General features: G+C 57.4%; 5 protein-coding genes across 5 annotated transcripts; 3 read left to right on the top strand and 2 right to left on the bottom strand.

Moving 5' to 3' along the window:
- Positions 1 to 467: 467 nt before the first annotated feature.
- On the top strand, positions 468 to 1,444 carry B0H64DRAFT_375581 (NAD binding domain of 6-phosphogluconate dehydrogenase-domain-containing protein; the record flags this gene model as incomplete). Its single annotated transcript, XM_062802427.1, has 2 exons — positions 468 to 512; positions 566 to 1,444. 2 exons carry the CDS (start codon positions 468 to 470, stop codon positions 1,442 to 1,444), a joined length of 924 nt encoding a protein of 307 aa, XP_062658356.1.
- A 284-nt stretch (positions 1,445 to 1,728) lies between these two features.
- B0H64DRAFT_401711 (ATPase, V0 complex, subunit E1/e2) lies at positions 1,729 to 2,466 on the top strand. Its single transcript, XM_062804180.1, has 3 exons — positions 1,729 to 1,871; positions 1,937 to 2,020; positions 2,084 to 2,466. The coding sequence occupies exons 1-3, from the start codon at positions 1,861 to 1,863 to the stop codon at positions 2,214 to 2,216; spliced, it is 228 nt and encodes a 75-aa protein (XP_062658355.1). The 5' UTR covers positions 1,729 to 1,860; the 3' UTR covers positions 2,217 to 2,466.
- A 73-nt stretch (positions 2,467 to 2,539) lies between these two features.
- Positions 2,540 to 6,306, bottom strand: B0H64DRAFT_418551 (Arv1-like family-domain-containing protein; the record flags this gene model as incomplete). Its single annotated transcript, XM_062805325.1, has 6 exons — positions 2,540 to 3,003; positions 3,077 to 3,245; positions 3,311 to 3,364; positions 3,434 to 3,674; positions 4,164 to 4,184; positions 4,436 to 6,306. 6 exons carry the CDS (start codon positions 6,304 to 6,306, stop codon positions 2,540 to 2,542), a joined length of 2,820 nt encoding a protein of 939 aa, XP_062658354.1.
- Positions 6,307 to 7,236: 930 nt separating this feature from the next.
- B0H64DRAFT_476228 (SMC2-like protein) lies at positions 7,237 to 11,504 on the top strand. Its single transcript, XM_062808140.1, has 5 exons — positions 7,237 to 7,439; positions 7,497 to 7,537; positions 7,590 to 7,710; positions 7,772 to 10,857; positions 10,937 to 11,504. The coding sequence occupies exons 1-5, from the start codon at positions 7,413 to 7,415 to the stop codon at positions 11,199 to 11,201; spliced, it is 3,540 nt and encodes a 1,179-aa protein (XP_062658353.1). The 5' UTR covers positions 7,237 to 7,412; the 3' UTR covers positions 11,202 to 11,504.
- Positions 11,505 to 11,525: 21 nt separating this feature from the next.
- On the bottom strand, positions 11,526 to 13,306 carry B0H64DRAFT_443870 (uncharacterized protein; the record flags this gene model as incomplete). Its single annotated transcript, XM_062806740.1, has 6 exons — positions 11,526 to 11,562; positions 11,617 to 11,793; positions 11,849 to 11,963; positions 12,092 to 12,203; positions 12,397 to 13,056; positions 13,193 to 13,306. The coding sequence occupies 6 exons, from the start codon at positions 13,304 to 13,306 to the stop codon at positions 11,526 to 11,528; spliced, it is 1,215 nt and encodes a 404-aa protein (XP_062658352.1).
- Positions 13,307 to 15,938: the final 2,632 nt, after the last annotated feature.

Raw genomic sequence — 15,938 nt, 5'->3', positions numbered from 1 at the left:
CGCGCTTAAAGATGCCCGCCCATGGAATAACTTTTAGGACGAATAGTCAGCAGGGTCGCACTGTATAATAGAGATGACCCGGCGACGGGATGGGATGGAGACGGCTTCAAGCCAACGACTTCAGTTTGGGCAGGCAAGCCCAATTTCGACTTCAATTTCGTCAAAGGTGATTCCGACCTCGCGTGGGCAACCTAGACTGCGGTTGCCATTTGTAAGCCTTTCCTTCCAAAGTTGTTCCAATTGTTATGGGAAGAGGGGAAAGTGTTTCCCCGCGAGTTGGTCCGATCGGTTACCCGCGACCGACTTATAAGAGATGGAAGGGTCTCGATGGAAATCGGAACTGTCGTACAACGGAGTACCTTGAAACAACAACTCAACGACACCATCTGCCCCATCCGCAACCTCCTGACATCCTGAACATTCAGTAAACACGGGCTTTAGAAACCTACACAATCAAACCCTTCAACATGGCTCCAAAAGTCTTATGGATTGGCCTGGGGAACATGGGCCGAGTAAGTGTATAGCTTGCCGGCCACGCGAAGCGGGGAGTCTAACATGGAACTAGGGGATGTGCAAGAACGTCATAGAAAAGGGACCAGTCGAACACCCCGTCCTCATCTACAACCGCACCAAGCAGCGGTCCGTTGAGTTCAGCGCGAAGTTTGCGGCTGGCCAAACCGAAATCGTAGACTCAGTCGCTGCGGGCGTCGCCAAGGCCGACATCATCTTCACGATCCTCGCCAAGGACGATGTCGTCGAAGCCGTGGCAGCCGATATCCTCCAGTCTGTCGATGTCACGGGCAAGCTCTTCGTGGAGTGCTCCACGATCCACCCAGACACCACAGTACGCGTTGCCAAGCTCTTCCATGACCGTGGTGCCGAGTTCGTCGCGGCGCCTGTGTTCGGAGCGCCTGCTATCGGTGAAATCGGGCAGCTCGTCGCCGTCCTAGCAGGACCTAAGGGCTCGGTCCAGAAAGCTCGGCAGTACTTCAAAGGTGTCATGGCCAAAAGCGAGATCGACATGGGCGACCAGCCCTATGAGAAAGCGCTCCAGTTGAAGCTGATCGGCAACACCTTCATCGCAAACATGGTCGAGCAGCTGTCCGAGGCCTTGGTCCTCTCCGAGAAGTCGGGACTCGGAACACAATGCATGCATGAATTCGTCGAGAGCCTCTTCCCCGGTCCGTTTGCGGCTTATTCGACCCGCATCCTGTCGGGGGCGTATCACCGGATGTCCTATCCGCTCTTCCCCGTTGACCTTGCGAGGAAGGACGCGAGGCATGCCTTTAGTTTGGCCGAGGCCTGTGGCGTGCGGATGAGGAATTTGGAGGTGGCGGATGCGCACCTGGCGCAGGTGAAGGAGCATGATGGGGAGAAGGGAGACATCGCCGGAATTTACGGCGCCGTCAGGCAGGAGTCGGGCCTGAAGTATGAAAATAACTGATCCATCGGATCGGTCAAGTAACGAAGGTCGGGCGCATGAAGTATTGATTAGCCAGAGTCAGGATCCTACGCACCTCTAACACCTCTATTGACTCCTATTTGCTGTTTGTTGAAATTCGCAGGTTGTGAATTGGATTGTACTGTGTAATGTTATGTTGAGGTCGTAATGCTGTACGCTGTGAGGTACCGAAGGTAATCTTACAACGCAGTCCGATGACTAAGTGACGCCGCCAAGGCCCGCAGCTTGCCTTGTTGCTGCGGCGTGAGCTTCCGCCAACCTCCAACGCCGCGCAACCAACCATCGAACACGCAACGCCGCTTCTCTCAGCCGCCAACACACCGTTTCGCCCTCAACAACACTACGTCCACCGAGGCCAATTGCAGCAGTTAAATCGTCTCGCATCATAGTACAGCAAAATGGCCAACGGGTACGCGACGGCCCTGCACACCACCACAAAACCGTCCGCTCCTGGCTAACACCAAGTCTCTGCAGGTGGAGTGTCATCATTGGCCTGGTGGTCGTTGTCGCCATGGCGATCGCAGCATGGTTCTTCTCTCCTAAGGGTGAGAACCAAGTGTATGCCTTCCATATAACCCCACGCCAGCTATTTGATCTTGTACTGACTTCACCTCTCTCCAGGCTCTGGCGCTCCTCCATCATCCTCTCCATTGCCAGCTGCTTCCTCATGTGGGCCATCACATTCCTCGCGCAACTGCACCCTCTCATCGAGCCGCGACGGTCGGATCTGCGCAAGGAGTACATCCACCACTAGGGTGGATTCTCGGGGCGGCAAGACGGGCGCGAGGCGGGACCATGTTCAGCGGCTTGTTGTACGAATACCCACGGGGTTCCATACAGATCCGGGGCGGCGTTTGGGGGCGCGAGGCGGGCATATTACGGGTTTTGATATTTCGCATTTGGGTTGGCTTTGAACTGTACATTCAGCAGACGGCCCCCCTGGCAAAGGCGGGCCAATACACCACAGTTGCATCATATATCAAGCACTCACTCATCCCATGACGGCCTTGGAGAAACACTGGGACAAAACAATTACTAAACGCGCAACGGGAACACTCAGAGCCTGTCGTGCGGCACCTAACCAACAGCCAGCCTCCCCGCCCATTCCCGCGCGTACATCAACATCGCCACAAAGGCGCGCCCGTCCTCGGCGACGCCCGACTCGCCCGCCGAGTCGACGCCCTCGAGCCCGGCCGCCCACAGCACGGCGCGGCCCATGGCCCAGCGGCTGACGGCGCCGGCCATGGCCAGCAGCGCCGCCACGCCGTACCCGCAGTCCAGCAGGATCTTGAGCGCCTCCACGTTGTTGGCCACCACCGCCCACCCGAGCGACCGCGCCGCCGCCGGCACGTCGTACTCCCAGATCACCATCAGGATCGGGAACAGCTTTGTTGATGATGATACTAGCAGCGCTGTTGATACCGAGTTGGGTCGTGAATACCGTGGTAGCACGCCCAGCGCGGCCAGCGGTGAGTAGCGTGAGGAGGTGAGGAAGCGGATCGATGCGTGGAAGGCGATGGTGGAGAGGGTGCAGAGGATTACTGGAGGTGGAAGGAAGCGGTTTTGTTAGTCGGGCTGGTCTGGTATGTGATGTGCTAGGGAGGGGAGACGTACGGAAGAACATGTATTGGAAGACTATGGGTTGCTGGGCGAGCCGGCCAAAGCTGTTGCCATTGTCGGTCGCGTCGGGGGGGTCGGCTGGGGCGGATTGCCGCTCGATACGCGCCCAGGTGAGATAGACGTCGAAGAGCAGGAGGAGGATGCCGAGGCGGATGATGGAGGGCTAAGGAGGTCGTTAGTTGTGCTCTCCGTTCGTGTTTGGTACATAGGGCGCGCATAATAACCTACCGCAAACTTGTCCTCCTCTTTCATCAATGTGTTATGTAGCAAATGCCTATATACCTAACCCCCCACCCTTCTGTGTTAGCCCTCGTTGTCCTGCGTCGTTGTGCATGCCGATTGCTGTCGTACCTGTGGCTTGATCAAGACTAGATCGATAAACAACACCACGAAGTCGTGCTCGACGTATTTGTCGCAGAAACGCCCGCAGTTCTTGCATACTGTCAGGCGGATATTGTGCCCGCCCGACTTGTCGCCGCCGCCCTCGCGCCAGAGGGTCTTGACGGGGTGTCGACACTCTATACAAATCGGCATTGTGGCGGTCGTGGCATTTCGCGGGATGTTCGGTCGGGGTGCGACGAGGTCGGTCGTTCTCGGGACGGAAGGCGTGCGGACGGTCGGTAAGATGGTCGGTGTCTTCGTAAAACGAGGTAGGCGGCGCGAAAGGGATTGTGTTGCGAAGATGTCGCGGTCGCAGCCGGCTTTCAAGTGCGGCGATAAGATCCCTTATCGGCGAAACGTCACAAGCCAAGCTCCGGGATTGGAGGTTGGTTTACAACGATGAAATAAAAGGATATGCACAAGACAAAACACTCTTGGCAAGTTAATAGTTAGGCAAGCGTCTAGTCCATATGTTATATGTTATATATTAGGTTTGTCGTTCAGGGTATAAAGTTCCGCGTCAAAAGTCAAGTGCACAAATGCAACATCCAAGTGTAGAACGAGCTCGACCGAAATAAGGAAATAATTCATGCGAGACAGAACCCAACTTGCCATGCCATGATCTAGTCACCTGCTTCTATATACAAAAAGAAGAAGTCATGGTCAGAGGCCAACATCTCCACCTCCGACAAAGCAATACAATAACGCCTGCACCGCCATGCTAAGATACCCCACGACAACAGACAACATTCCATATCAGTCACTCCCCATACGACCACCACGTGTAGATAAATACCATCCTCCTCCTCTCCCTTCTCCTTCCCCAAACCCCCGTCCTAATCTGCCTTCTTCCCCGGCCCAACCACACCACTACCGCCCTTCCCCCTCCCCCTCACCCCCACCGCCCCCTGGCCCATCCTCCTCCCCGAAGCCGAACCTCCAGCCCCAGCCGCCGCTGCCGCAGGCCCCGACCCCGACCCCTGACCAGGCAGCGAGCTCAACAGCCCGCCCACATCCCACGGCGCGCCATCATGCCTCCCATCGTCGCTCCCCGTATCCGCCAGCTCGATCAGATCACCGCCGCCACCGACTTCGGGCATCGCGGCGCCGCCCGCCGTCGTCCTGCCCCTGGGGCCGAGGACGGGGGTGAGGGGGCCCTGCCTGGCGCGCTCAAAGGCGCCGCGCAGCCAGGTCTCGACGGCGGCGGCGGCCTTGTCCAGGCCCGTGCCCTGCTGCTGTTGGTGCTGCGGGTGGGTGGGCGAGGCGGTGTCGCGGCCGTCCTCGAAGGGGCTCTCGGCGATGGCGACCGAGGGGTTCTCGGCCGTGCGGTTGAAGCCGAAGCGGGCGATCTCTGACCCCATGACCGACATGGATGGGAGCGAGTCGATGTTGAGCCCCGGCAGGTGCTTGTTGGTCCACGTGTTGAAGTAGTCGCGCTCCGGTCCGGGCGCCCGCACGTTCCGCCCGAGGGAGCCGACGCCGCCGGGTCGGCGCATCCAGGCGGGGCGGGGATCGTCGGCGCTGGTGCCGCTGCCGGTGCTGTTGATGCGGCGCCGGTTGGCCGGGGAGGAGGTCATGGTGCTGGACGGGCGTCGGGACGTGAGGAGGCTGGGTCGGCGGGAGGAGCTGCTTGCGGGGCTCTCGACGGCGGATTCGGGGGCTGTGGTGTTGGGGAGGTCCACGGAGGCTCGCGGGGTGGAGAGCGTTGAGATCGAATGTACGCTTTTCTTCCTGCGCGGGGGGAAATACCCGAATGCTTTTCGGGGAACCCGCGCAACCTCGATCGGGTGTGGGTGCGAGTCTATGGACACCCACCTTACGGGGGTCCATGGCTTGTCTTCGTCGATGGCCTGGTTCTGGTCCGAGGACTGTCCATTTGGGGGGTTCGAGAAAAAGTCGCGTTTTTGTTGATCGTCTCGGCCGAAGGGGTCGGTTCCATCTGGAGTTCGGGATAGGAGGTCGACTCGTGATGATGGGTTGGTAGGGGGATCGCAAGGTCGGCCCTTCACCTCACATGCATCCACCGGCATTGCCAACCACTTCCGCACCTGGATATTATCCCGCGACCATAGCCCGTTGGCCTTCCGAAAGGCATCCTCCCGGCACCTGTACTTCAGCACAATACCTGCATATGTGTCTGTGGCCTGTACGTGGTGAATGTAGGCCAAGTACTCTTCCGTCTCCTCATTCTGCGAGGTGTCCCTCAGGTCCTCATCAGAGTTCCGTTTCTTGAATCTTTTTGCGACGTCCAATCCTCCGTTGACACCCTCGTGACTTTCGAGCACACTTGCTGTGCGCAAAGCTTTCAAGGTGGCCTCCCTCTCTGCGCGTGATCCAGCAGCAATGTCGTTGTGGCTCGGCCTTCCCTCGTTTGGCGGTTGCGGGCCCCAGGTCTCGTTCCTGTTTTCCGCCCGGTAGCTAGATTGCCTGGTCGGCTTCCTCGTCCTGCTCCCATCCCTACTGCGTGGGCGGTGTGATTCGCCGCCAACGCCCGGTCCCCCGCCTGTGAGTAGCGACGATGCCAATTCCTGGACGGAGGCCCAGCTTGAGGTCCACGATCCGTCGAGAAGCCCACGGCCAGCACCCGGACTCTTTCCTCGGGCTGTGCCGTGCACAACGTCCGCCCTAGCATTGTTCCTCCCCGTCACGGAGCCAATATGTGCCGGCGGTATGGGCGAGGCGCCCCGGCTTGGAGTTCGGCTGGGGCTCGAGAAGGCCGAAGGAGACCCCGCACCGTCTTGTGTGCTCAGAAGGCGGCGGTTGCGTGGGCGAATAGATGCCGTGTCCGAATCCCGCGAAGTAGGCAGGAGGGTACTCGAGGAGGAACTCCGCGAGGGAATCATTGCCTCGGGCATCCTCCCAAACGGGCCCGGGGCATCGACGCGCGGCGATGGCAGCTATAACGGATGGGCATCAGATCGTGGCCGTTTCGATAATATGCCGGTGCTTTTATTTGGAAATCCGCGCTGCGCGGGTTATATGGGTGCTCGGGTAGTTATTTTAATCCTCGCCAACCTAAAAGAGGTGGAAGGTTCGATGTGGTGGCGGCTTGTGTCCTCGACAGGAGTGTTCGACCGATTTGCACAGCAATCAAAAATGGTGGGCGGTTAAGCGATCCAGATCAGCGGCGGGCGCATACGGGAAGCCGGGCCAGCGCACGCATTGGGCTGAAATCCAGGTAAATCATCAATATCAAGATGCAGTCGAAGGTTCCGTTGTTCTGGAGGGACCAGGCCGACGTACGTCTCCCCTCCGAGTGCCCGGTTCCAGTTGGGGGCAGCGGTCGGGAACCCCTGCCCAGGCCAGTCGTTCTGACAAGGTGGCCAATGACCGCCAAGTAATGCGAACAAGCGCTGCTGATGCAAGTCCAAGCTGCCCCTTTCAGGGTAGTATTTTAGTGCGGAATTCCTCGAGATAACAGACGCAGAAAAGGGCAGGATTTGGGCTCGAACGAGGCTGGTGTCAAGGATATAAAAAATACTGTATTGGAAAAAGAAGAAGAAAAAATCAAAATTGCAAGGGCGGTCCTGGATATTGTAAAACCGAAGAAACGCGGCCCCAACATTAGAGCATTTAAATTCGAGAACGCTCCGAGCCCACCTACCCGGGCATGTTTGGGATTACGATCCTCGGATGAATGCGATTGTCGGGGTGGAGCCAAGTGGTTCACATTCCACAACGAGCCGTAATGTATTAGTACCGTAAATAACGTTACCAACCAAGATAAATTACCATACACGGTGAGGGGCGGGTTTGGGGGTCTGACACCAGCGCACAGGCCCGCGTGCTGCGGGGCGACAGCCAAACAAAGTAAACAAATACCGAAGTTGCAAGGAGGGGTGCCGCGTGTCTTGGGAATCGGATTTGCGACTTTGCGCGACTCCATAACCCCCCTCCCGAGCCAATCTACAACTAGCAAGATAAAGGGGGCTTTTTCGACAACGCCGCCATGAGGGTGACGGAACTAATCATCGACGTAGGCGCTGACCGACTCTTCTTCTTTTTTCCGACAACAGCTAACCCACGCAAACAGGGCTTCAAGTCGTACGCCGTACGCACAGTGATATCAGGATGGTACTGTGGGATGTCTCTGAGAGGTTGGGTAGTCGCTTACAGTCGGTTACAGGGACGAGAGCTTCAACTCCATCACCGGCCTCAACGGCAGTGGCAAGTCCAACATTCTGGACGCCATCTGCTTCGTCCTGGGCATCACCAACATGTCCACAGTCCGCGCCCAGAACCTGCAGGTGAGGCAAAGATTTGAGTGTGTCGACAATCCCCGGCTAACGCTCCCGATTCTGTCCGCAGGACCTCATCTACAAACGCGGCCAAGCGGGCGTCACCAAGGCTAGCGTCACCATCGTGTTCGACAACAGGGACAAGAAGCGCTCTCCCATCGGGTTCGAAGAGTATGCGACAATCAGCGTGACACGCCAGATCGTTCTAGGCGGGACAACAAAATACCTGATTAACGGTCACCGCGCACAACAGCAGACCGTCCAGAACCTGTTCCAATCCGTCCAACTCAACATCAACAACCCAAATTTTCTGATCATGCAGGGTCGCATTACCAAGGTGCTGAACATGAAGGCCGTCGAAATTCTAGCCATGATCGAGGAGGCAGCAGGGACAAGGATGTTCGAGGATAGGAGGGACAAGGCGATCAAGACGATGGGGAAGAAGGAGATGAAGCTTCAGGAAATCACAGAGCTGCTCCGAGACGAAATCGAACCAAAACTCGAGAAACTCCGAACCGAGAAGCGCGCCTTCCTCGACTTTCAACAAACGCAGAACGATCTCGAAAGGTTGACCAGGGTTGTCGTCGCCCACGACTACGTCCGGTGCCAGGAAAAGCTAGAGCAGTCCGCCTCGGATCTTGAAGCGAAGAAGCAGCGTGAGAAGGATTTGGAGGAATCGGCCACACGCCTCAAGAGCGAAATATCCCATCTGGAGGAGGATGTGCAAAGGGTCAAGGCGCAGCGGGACAAGGAGTTGCGGAAGGGTGGCAAGGCGCAGGCCCTTGAGGATGCAGTAAAGAAGCATTCCAATGAACTGGTCCGCCTGGCCACCGTCGCCGATCTCAAACGCAGCAGCATGGCGGAAGAGCAGGAACGGAGGACGGGTTGCGAGAAGACCGTTGCCGAGCTGGAGGCAACCCTGAAAGAGAAGACCAAGGCTTACGAAAAGATCAAGGCCAAGTACGACTCTGCGAAGGAAACGGCGGAGAAGCAGGCTCAGGAGGCAGAGTCGAAGGAGGAACTGCTTCAAACTCTGCAAACCGGTGTCGCATCCAAGGAAGGCCAGGAAAACGGGTACCAGGGACAGCTACAAGACGCGAGGAACCGAGTTACAGCGGCTGTGACAGAGCAGGAGCAAGCCAAAATCAAGATGGCCCATCTCGAAAAACGGATAAAGGAAGAAGAGCCGCGTGCGGTGAGGGCCAAGGACCAGAATGCCGGACTTCTCAAAGACCTCGAAGGGCTCAAGCACCAGGCGCAGAGGCTAGAGAAGGAGCTCGGCAAGCTTGGGTTTCAACCAGGCACGGAACAGGAGATGTATAAGCAAGAAAGCCAACTTCAACAAAGTATCCGGAATCTGCGACAAGAATCCGATTCTCTCAAACGCAGGGTAGCCAACATCGACTTCAACTACGCCGACCCAGTACCCAACTTTGACCGATCAAAGGTCAAAGGTCTAGTAGCTCAGCTGTTCAGCCTCGACAAACAGTTCACGCAAGCAGCTACGGCGCTGGAGATCTGCGCGGGCGGGCGGTTATACAACGTCGTGGTGGACACAGAAGTTACCGGCACGCAGCTCTTGCAGGGAGGAAGACTGCGAAAGCGGGTGACCATCATTCCCCTCAACAAAATCGCCACCTTCAGGGCATCTGCTCAGACCGTCGCTACCGCTCAGAGGGTTGCGCCGGGGAAAGTCGACTTAGCGCTATCCCTTGTAGGATATGACAACGAGGTTTCGGCGGCCATGGAGTATGTCTTCGGCAATACTCTGGTGTGCGCAGATGGCGAGACAGCCAAGCGGGTTACCTTCGACCCCAACGTACGGATGCGGAGTATCACACTGGAAGGCGATGCCTACGATCCCTCGGGTACGCTCTCTGGCGGCAGCGCGCCGAACTCAAGCGGCGTGCTGGTCACGTTGCAGAAACTCAATGAGCTTACAAGGCAGCTAAGGGAGGCCGAAGCATCACTCGGCCAGTTGCAATCCCAAATCGCGCGAGAGAAATCGAGGCTTGACCAGGCCAAGAAGATCAAGCAGGAGCTCGATCTCAAGTCACACGAGATCAAGCTTGCCGAGGAACAAATCGGCGGCAACTCCTCTTCATCTATCCTTCAAGAGGTGCAGAAAATGAAGGAAACGATTGCGGAGCTCAAAGAATCAGTCGTAGAGGCTAAGAAGCGGCAAGCCGAGGCCAGCGCCGACGTCAAGAGGATCGAAAAAGACATGAAGGACTTTGACAATAACAAGGACGCCAAGCTCGTTGAGCTCCAGGCTTCGGTCGATAAGCTCCGTGCCGCTGTTGAGAGGATGACGGCGTCGAACAAGGGTCTTCAGAAGGAGCTCCAGACCGCACAGCTCGACTCGGAGCAGGTCTCTGGGGACCTAGCCTCAGCACGCGAGCAGCTGCAAGAAATCGACCTCGCCCTCAAGGCGCAGAAGGAGGAGGTCGAGGAGCTCATCAAGAAGCAGCAGGAAATCAAGGAGACGCACGACACGGCGCAGGCTCAGCTCGAAGATGAGCGCACCAAACTCCATGTCTTCGACGACGAGCTGCGCGCTCTCGAGCAAGCCATGCGTTCCAAGAACGCACGCATCACCGAGGAGGGGTTGGAGAAGCAAAAGCTCGGCCACCAGGTCGAAAAGTTCAACAAGGAGCAGCAGGCCGCAGCCCAGAGCGTGTCCCGCATGGAGCAAGAGCACGAGTGGATTGCCGAGGCGCGCGACCAGTTCGGACGCACGGGGACGCCGTACGATTTTAAGGGTCAGAACATCGCCGAGTGCAAGGCGACGCACAAGAACCTACTAGAGCGCAGCCAGGGCTTGCGCAAGAAGATCAACCCCAAGGTCATGAACATGATCGACAGCGTGGAGAAGAAGGAGGTCTCGCTCAAGCACATGATGCGCACCGTTATCCGCGACAAGCGCAAGATCGAGGAGACCATCATCAGCCTAGACGACTACAAGAAGAAGGCGCTGCATGAGACATGGGAAAAGGTGAACGGCGATTTCGGTCAGATCTTTGCCGAGCTGCTACCGGGCAGCTTCGCCAAGTTGGACCCGCCCGAGGGCAAGACCATCTCAGATGGCCTGGAGGTGAAGGTATCACTGGGCAAAGTCTGGAAACAATCCCTCACCGAACTGAGCGGCGGTCAACGGTAAGCCACCCCTTCCCCCCCCCACCATCCTTTCCATCTATTCCAACCCCACTAACACCCCACCCCTCCCTTGCTACAGATCCCTAATCGCCCTCTCCCTGATCATGGCGCTGCTGCAGTTCAAGCCGGCGCCCATGTACATCCTCGACGAGGTCGACGCGGCGCTGGACCTGTCGCACACGCAGAACATCGGCCGCCTCATCAAGACCCGCTTCCACGGCTCCCAGTTCATCGTCGTCTCCCTCAAGGACGGCATGTTCCAGAACGCGAACCGCATCTTCCGCACCCGCTTTAGCGAGGGCACTAGCATGGTGCAGGCACTCACGCCGGCTGATTTGAGGTGATTTTCTTTTTGTGCCGTGTCTTTTGTGGGTGGTCTGTAGATGTGAAGGGCGGTTGACTGGTTGGGGGTGGTTTCTGTATGGGAGGAGGGTTGGAGTTGGGTTGGGTTGGTAAAGGGCAGGCAGGTGGAAGGATACATCTGGCTTAGGCTGTTGTTTGTCGGTGTCTCTAGGGCACTTGGTACGGCGGTGCTTGTCGGTGGATGTGTTATGACGTTGTCACGTACACGACTCTAGCTATGACGGTTGCGTTTGGGTAGTGGGCTTGCTGTCTAGTGTATTTGATCTGTTCTCTCGTGTCTATACCGCATCGTACAGTGATGTACACTACATGTGTCTAGCATATGCCCCGTCGTCGTGGCCCCTAGTCTATTGTGGTATGTATACATGTTCACCTCGCTCGAGCACTTCAACCGACATTCCAACCTCGACCCAACTCTCCAGATCCTCAGTGGGAAATAGGGGCGTGACCTGCATGCCCAGACAACCCATGTGTTTCGCGCCTTCGTCAACCTCCCTGAACTTCCTCAGGGCCTTGTCCGGCTGGACTGGGTGTCGAAAGCCAGTCTCCTGGTTGACATTAGGCAGCTTGCAGCTAGGAGGTCGTTAGTGCCAAACATGGAACGACTCGGGACGCAGAGATAACTTACCGGACAGTTCGGCAAGATACATGGAACGTCGAGGCGTCACGCTTGTTGCTGGGCCCCGGGTTAAACCGGACCTTCTTCCACGTCTCTTCGTCATAGGGGTTCTCATCGCCGTCCACTTTCCGAGAGTTAGTTACGGTCGAGTGGTAGACACGGCTATGCCCCGTGGAAAGGGGTTCGCCGTGCTAGATGAAGCGATATACCCCGTTCCACGCCCGGTCAAGATCAACATTATACAGTACTCACCGATGATATTAGCCCGAAACCGCCTGGGGTCTAGCTCCCGGAGCTCCTCGTCCTTTTCGATCTTGGCATCAAAATCCCGAACGCTGGTCAGGTTCAGGAGATGCAGCGGATACTGTGCACACAACGATCCGCAGTCAGCCATCAAACCCATTCCTCCCCACGAATACCACCCAAACCAAATACACCAAGCAAGGGTCATCTCCCGGCACACTACACACACAGAGAGAGAGAGCAAACAAAGAACCAAGCACCGGGGATTCACAACACCAAAAGAAAAAGGAAAGAAAAAAACTACACCCACTCACCGCATCCTGAAACCCCGTAACGGGCTGATACCCCGCCTCGGCCCTCGACGGCGCACACCGCCGCACCGCACGCAAGCACGCCGGATCAACCCGAAACAAACCCAGCGTATTGCTCACCCCGAGATAAAGCGCCAGCTCCGGCGGCAGGTCGGCGCGCATGTTCAGAGCGGGCACAGCATCCCGCCAGACAGCGACCTCCTCGCGGGCATAGCCGCGCGCGGCGATCTCGTCGGGCGACGGGAACGCCACGGGCAGCACAAACTCCCTCTCCGGCCGCGCGCGCCACCCGCGCGCCAGCTTCGCGCCCGCCCAGCCCAGCGCGCCGCGGACCCCGCGCTCCCGCCAGGGGAAGCGTACGAGGAGGTAGGGGGCTGGGGCTGGTGCTGAGGAGTCCCCCACGCTGCCGCGGGTTTTGGCGGGGTCCGGGGTGAAGAGGTCGACGGAGACGGTGGCGAGCAGCGGGAACTGGCGCTGGGTGATGAAGTGCCAGGCGTGGGCTTCTTTTTCGGGGGAGGGGGATTGTAGGCTGACCGGGAAGGGGCTCTTGAGCTGGGCGAAGGTGTACAGGCGGTCGAACTCCAGGCCGGTGGGGAGGACCTTGCTCTGGTGGACTTTGATGCCGCGGCAGGATTTGAGCGGGTAGATCCAGAGGCTGCGGATCTTGGGGGTTGTGGGGTCATTATCGTCTTTGGGGGGGTGGTGAGGTTGATGATGGCTTTTTAGGCCGGATTCTGATGGGCCGAGGCCGACTTGGGTGTGGGTTTCGAGGAGCGCATCGCGCTTGGATGGGGGGTACTGGCGGGAAGTAGAGGAGGATGGGCAGGAAAAAGGCAAAGATGGTGATGAGAAGAATGAAAGCGCTTGATGAGTCGACTGCCGGGCCGCGCTGCGGCACCGTGCTCCCGTCCATTGGTGATTTTCCCGTGTTGCTGCGGCTGCGGCCGCGGTTTTCCTTGTTTGTGTTTGAGTGGTTGCCAGCCAGGAACGGCAGGCGAGTTTGACCTGTAACCAAAGTCCGAATCGCGTGTTCGTGTTTCAGGTTTGTGAAGCATTCAGTGGATCATACGGCTCATACAGCAATTCATGTAAATTTGCAACTGAAAATATGTCAAGTGACACAACAATACCGCCGGATTGTATACATTACGTAACCAGACCACTTACACATCCTGCCTGGCTACCAGGGAGGTACCTATGCAATGTAGGATTCAACGGGTTCGGGGAAGAGTGACGATAAGACCGAGGTAAACAATAGTAGGAAACGCAGGTTATAGAGGAGGAAAGAACGGGTTCTCGATTAATTCGGTGTCGGTGGCGGGGAGGGAAAAAAAAAAAAGACAATATCCATAGGAAGGGAAGGAGCAAACGAAAGACGAGGGGAAACCCGACGATGAGTGCAACAACTCCCTACCTTACCCAATTGAATCCTACAGAGGAGACTTGTCAAATCGATGTCTTGTAAAAACAAGCTTCGGCGTTCCGAAACCACTCATCCGCCGGTACTGGCACGGCAGTGCACTCACCAACCTTGCATCGATGTCACTGAGCCTTTTAAGGTCCATCCATTTTTGGATTTGTCGTCAGACTCGGGCTGACAAGCAAACAAGGTCTTGTGCAGAAGGACATCGATATCACTGAGGAGGTGACCAACAATCGATCAAAGGAACGGCAACCTAGTCCCGGGCCCCAGAGAAACCTCTCGGACTGTCCTCTCCGGAAGTGTTCCGCGGAGGATCCAAACAGCTCTGCCAAGTTGAAATCGCGTGAGCAAATGTGTAAATGGACGTCGATGCCCATGGCACAAACCCGCCACTACTGCAAGAGAACTTCCGGCGGATGTGGCCCCCAATTGATCCGGCAAATTTGGCGTGTTCGTCGGTAGGGCTGCTTCGATTGGCCTTTAGCCCCGCCGACCCGATTTGTTGCCGCGCGCGATCTGCCACAGCAAACGGAGTTGATTGGGGGTTTTCGTGTCTTGGGATTTCCGGACCGGGTCCGAATCAGCGCCCCCAAGCGCCACCCCCCGGGATCCCGTCCCGAACAAGCGGCCGGAGCCGTCAATCACAGCGCGCCGGGGAGGAAGAATGCTTGGGCCGGTGCACGGGCATATGTGATGTGTTAATTAATTCCCGAACACTCTGTATGGGTGGTTCAGGTGGCGTCTCTCTGCACGGGAGTGCGTGACGCAAGCTTCATGTGCTCATCTGCTTCGGGCGCTGTTGGTGGCCCGGCCCACGAGCGAGCGTCTGAAGTGGGAGGGAGAGTGGGACAGCGGTGGAACGACGGCAGGCCGCAGCAGTCATCAGAGAGAGACGGGTGAGCCTGCAACCACATTCCCGATGGGGAGGTAGCGCGCCTAGGTACGGCAGCGACTCGCAGGCTGGCCAAAAACGGGTCGCATCTCCCGTCTCATTGGTACGAGGCAACTGTAGCATTACATGTGAGTGACAGCCGGGATACCACCGTCGTGAGATGATACCCGACGGCACGGAGCACGGGATAATGAGGCTGCCAGGTCAAAGGTGAGATTGTCGCCTCGTCAACCTCCATTCACTCGAGTTGGCGGCAGGGTCTTCGGCTCTATGCCTAGAAGAAGAGGAGCCTCGTTGCTCCTATATTAGTTGTTGTGAGTGTTGGGTGGGCCGGGCAATGTATTATGTAGGCGGATGAGCGCTGGAGGAACAAGCCCTTGGTGGAGACGATGGAGGCTGCTATCCGCCTCAAATTCAGCTTCTGGCCCGAAGTGGGAATCGGTGGAGGTTTGGGCTTCCGTGACCCCCGGGATTTGCCATGGCTGGTTCTGCTCAGGTCATCATGACTGATCGCTCTGGGTATCGGTGAGCGGACGGGGAGCTGGCGATGGACCGCGGCTGTGTCACCCGATTTAGACGTACACGCGTCGTGGCCGAGATGAGGCTATATTAACCAAGCTCGGCCATAGTTACCATATCTTTGGTGAACCTTGCGACGGCCAAGAGCCATTGGTGACGGCCGCGCTGGATGGAGTGTGGTAATATATCCATTGTTCGACGAAGACGGGGCCGTTGGAGGGCGAGCAGCGGGGACACCGTTGGTATCAAAATGGGCCAACGTCCACGAAGAAACCCTTCCGTCGTGGCTCGGCATTACCGACCGCAACCTGCCCGCCCGGTCCTAGTAGTCGAGGGTGACTCAGCCAGTATGGAGGTATGGGTATAACCTGTAATAACCCCGGGTTCATGTCAGGATGAGGGTCGAAGAAAGAGTCGTGGGCGGAGATCTTGACATGTCTGACTTGGTCACCCTGCTAGTTCACGATGAATAATAGGCTCCGGTATGACGTATAGTGGTCTTACAGAGGACGTCTGGAATAGAATCCGATCCACAAAGGCCCCTGGGCAGTGCGAGGTTGAGAATAAAGCTTCATGGAAGAGAGATTGTCGCCGACACGACCCGAGATTGCATTAATGCATCCCGGCGCGTTTTGGAGTCACATGCGTAGGCTGACGTGCCTCCGCAGAGGTGTCGGCGCGCGAGGAGTCCAAGATACTCGTGTCGAGGCT

Source organism: Chaetomium fimeti (assembly GCF_033439085.1).
Source record: "Chaetomium fimeti strain CBS 168.71 chromosome Unknown B0H64scaffold_5, whole genome shotgun sequence".
NCBI classification, from domain to species: domain Eukaryota; kingdom Fungi; phylum Ascomycota; class Sordariomycetes; order Sordariales; family Chaetomiaceae; genus Chaetomium; species Chaetomium fimeti.
The sequence above is the reverse complement of the archived record's forward strand: the minus strand, read 5'-3'. Positions and strand labels throughout refer to the sequence as shown.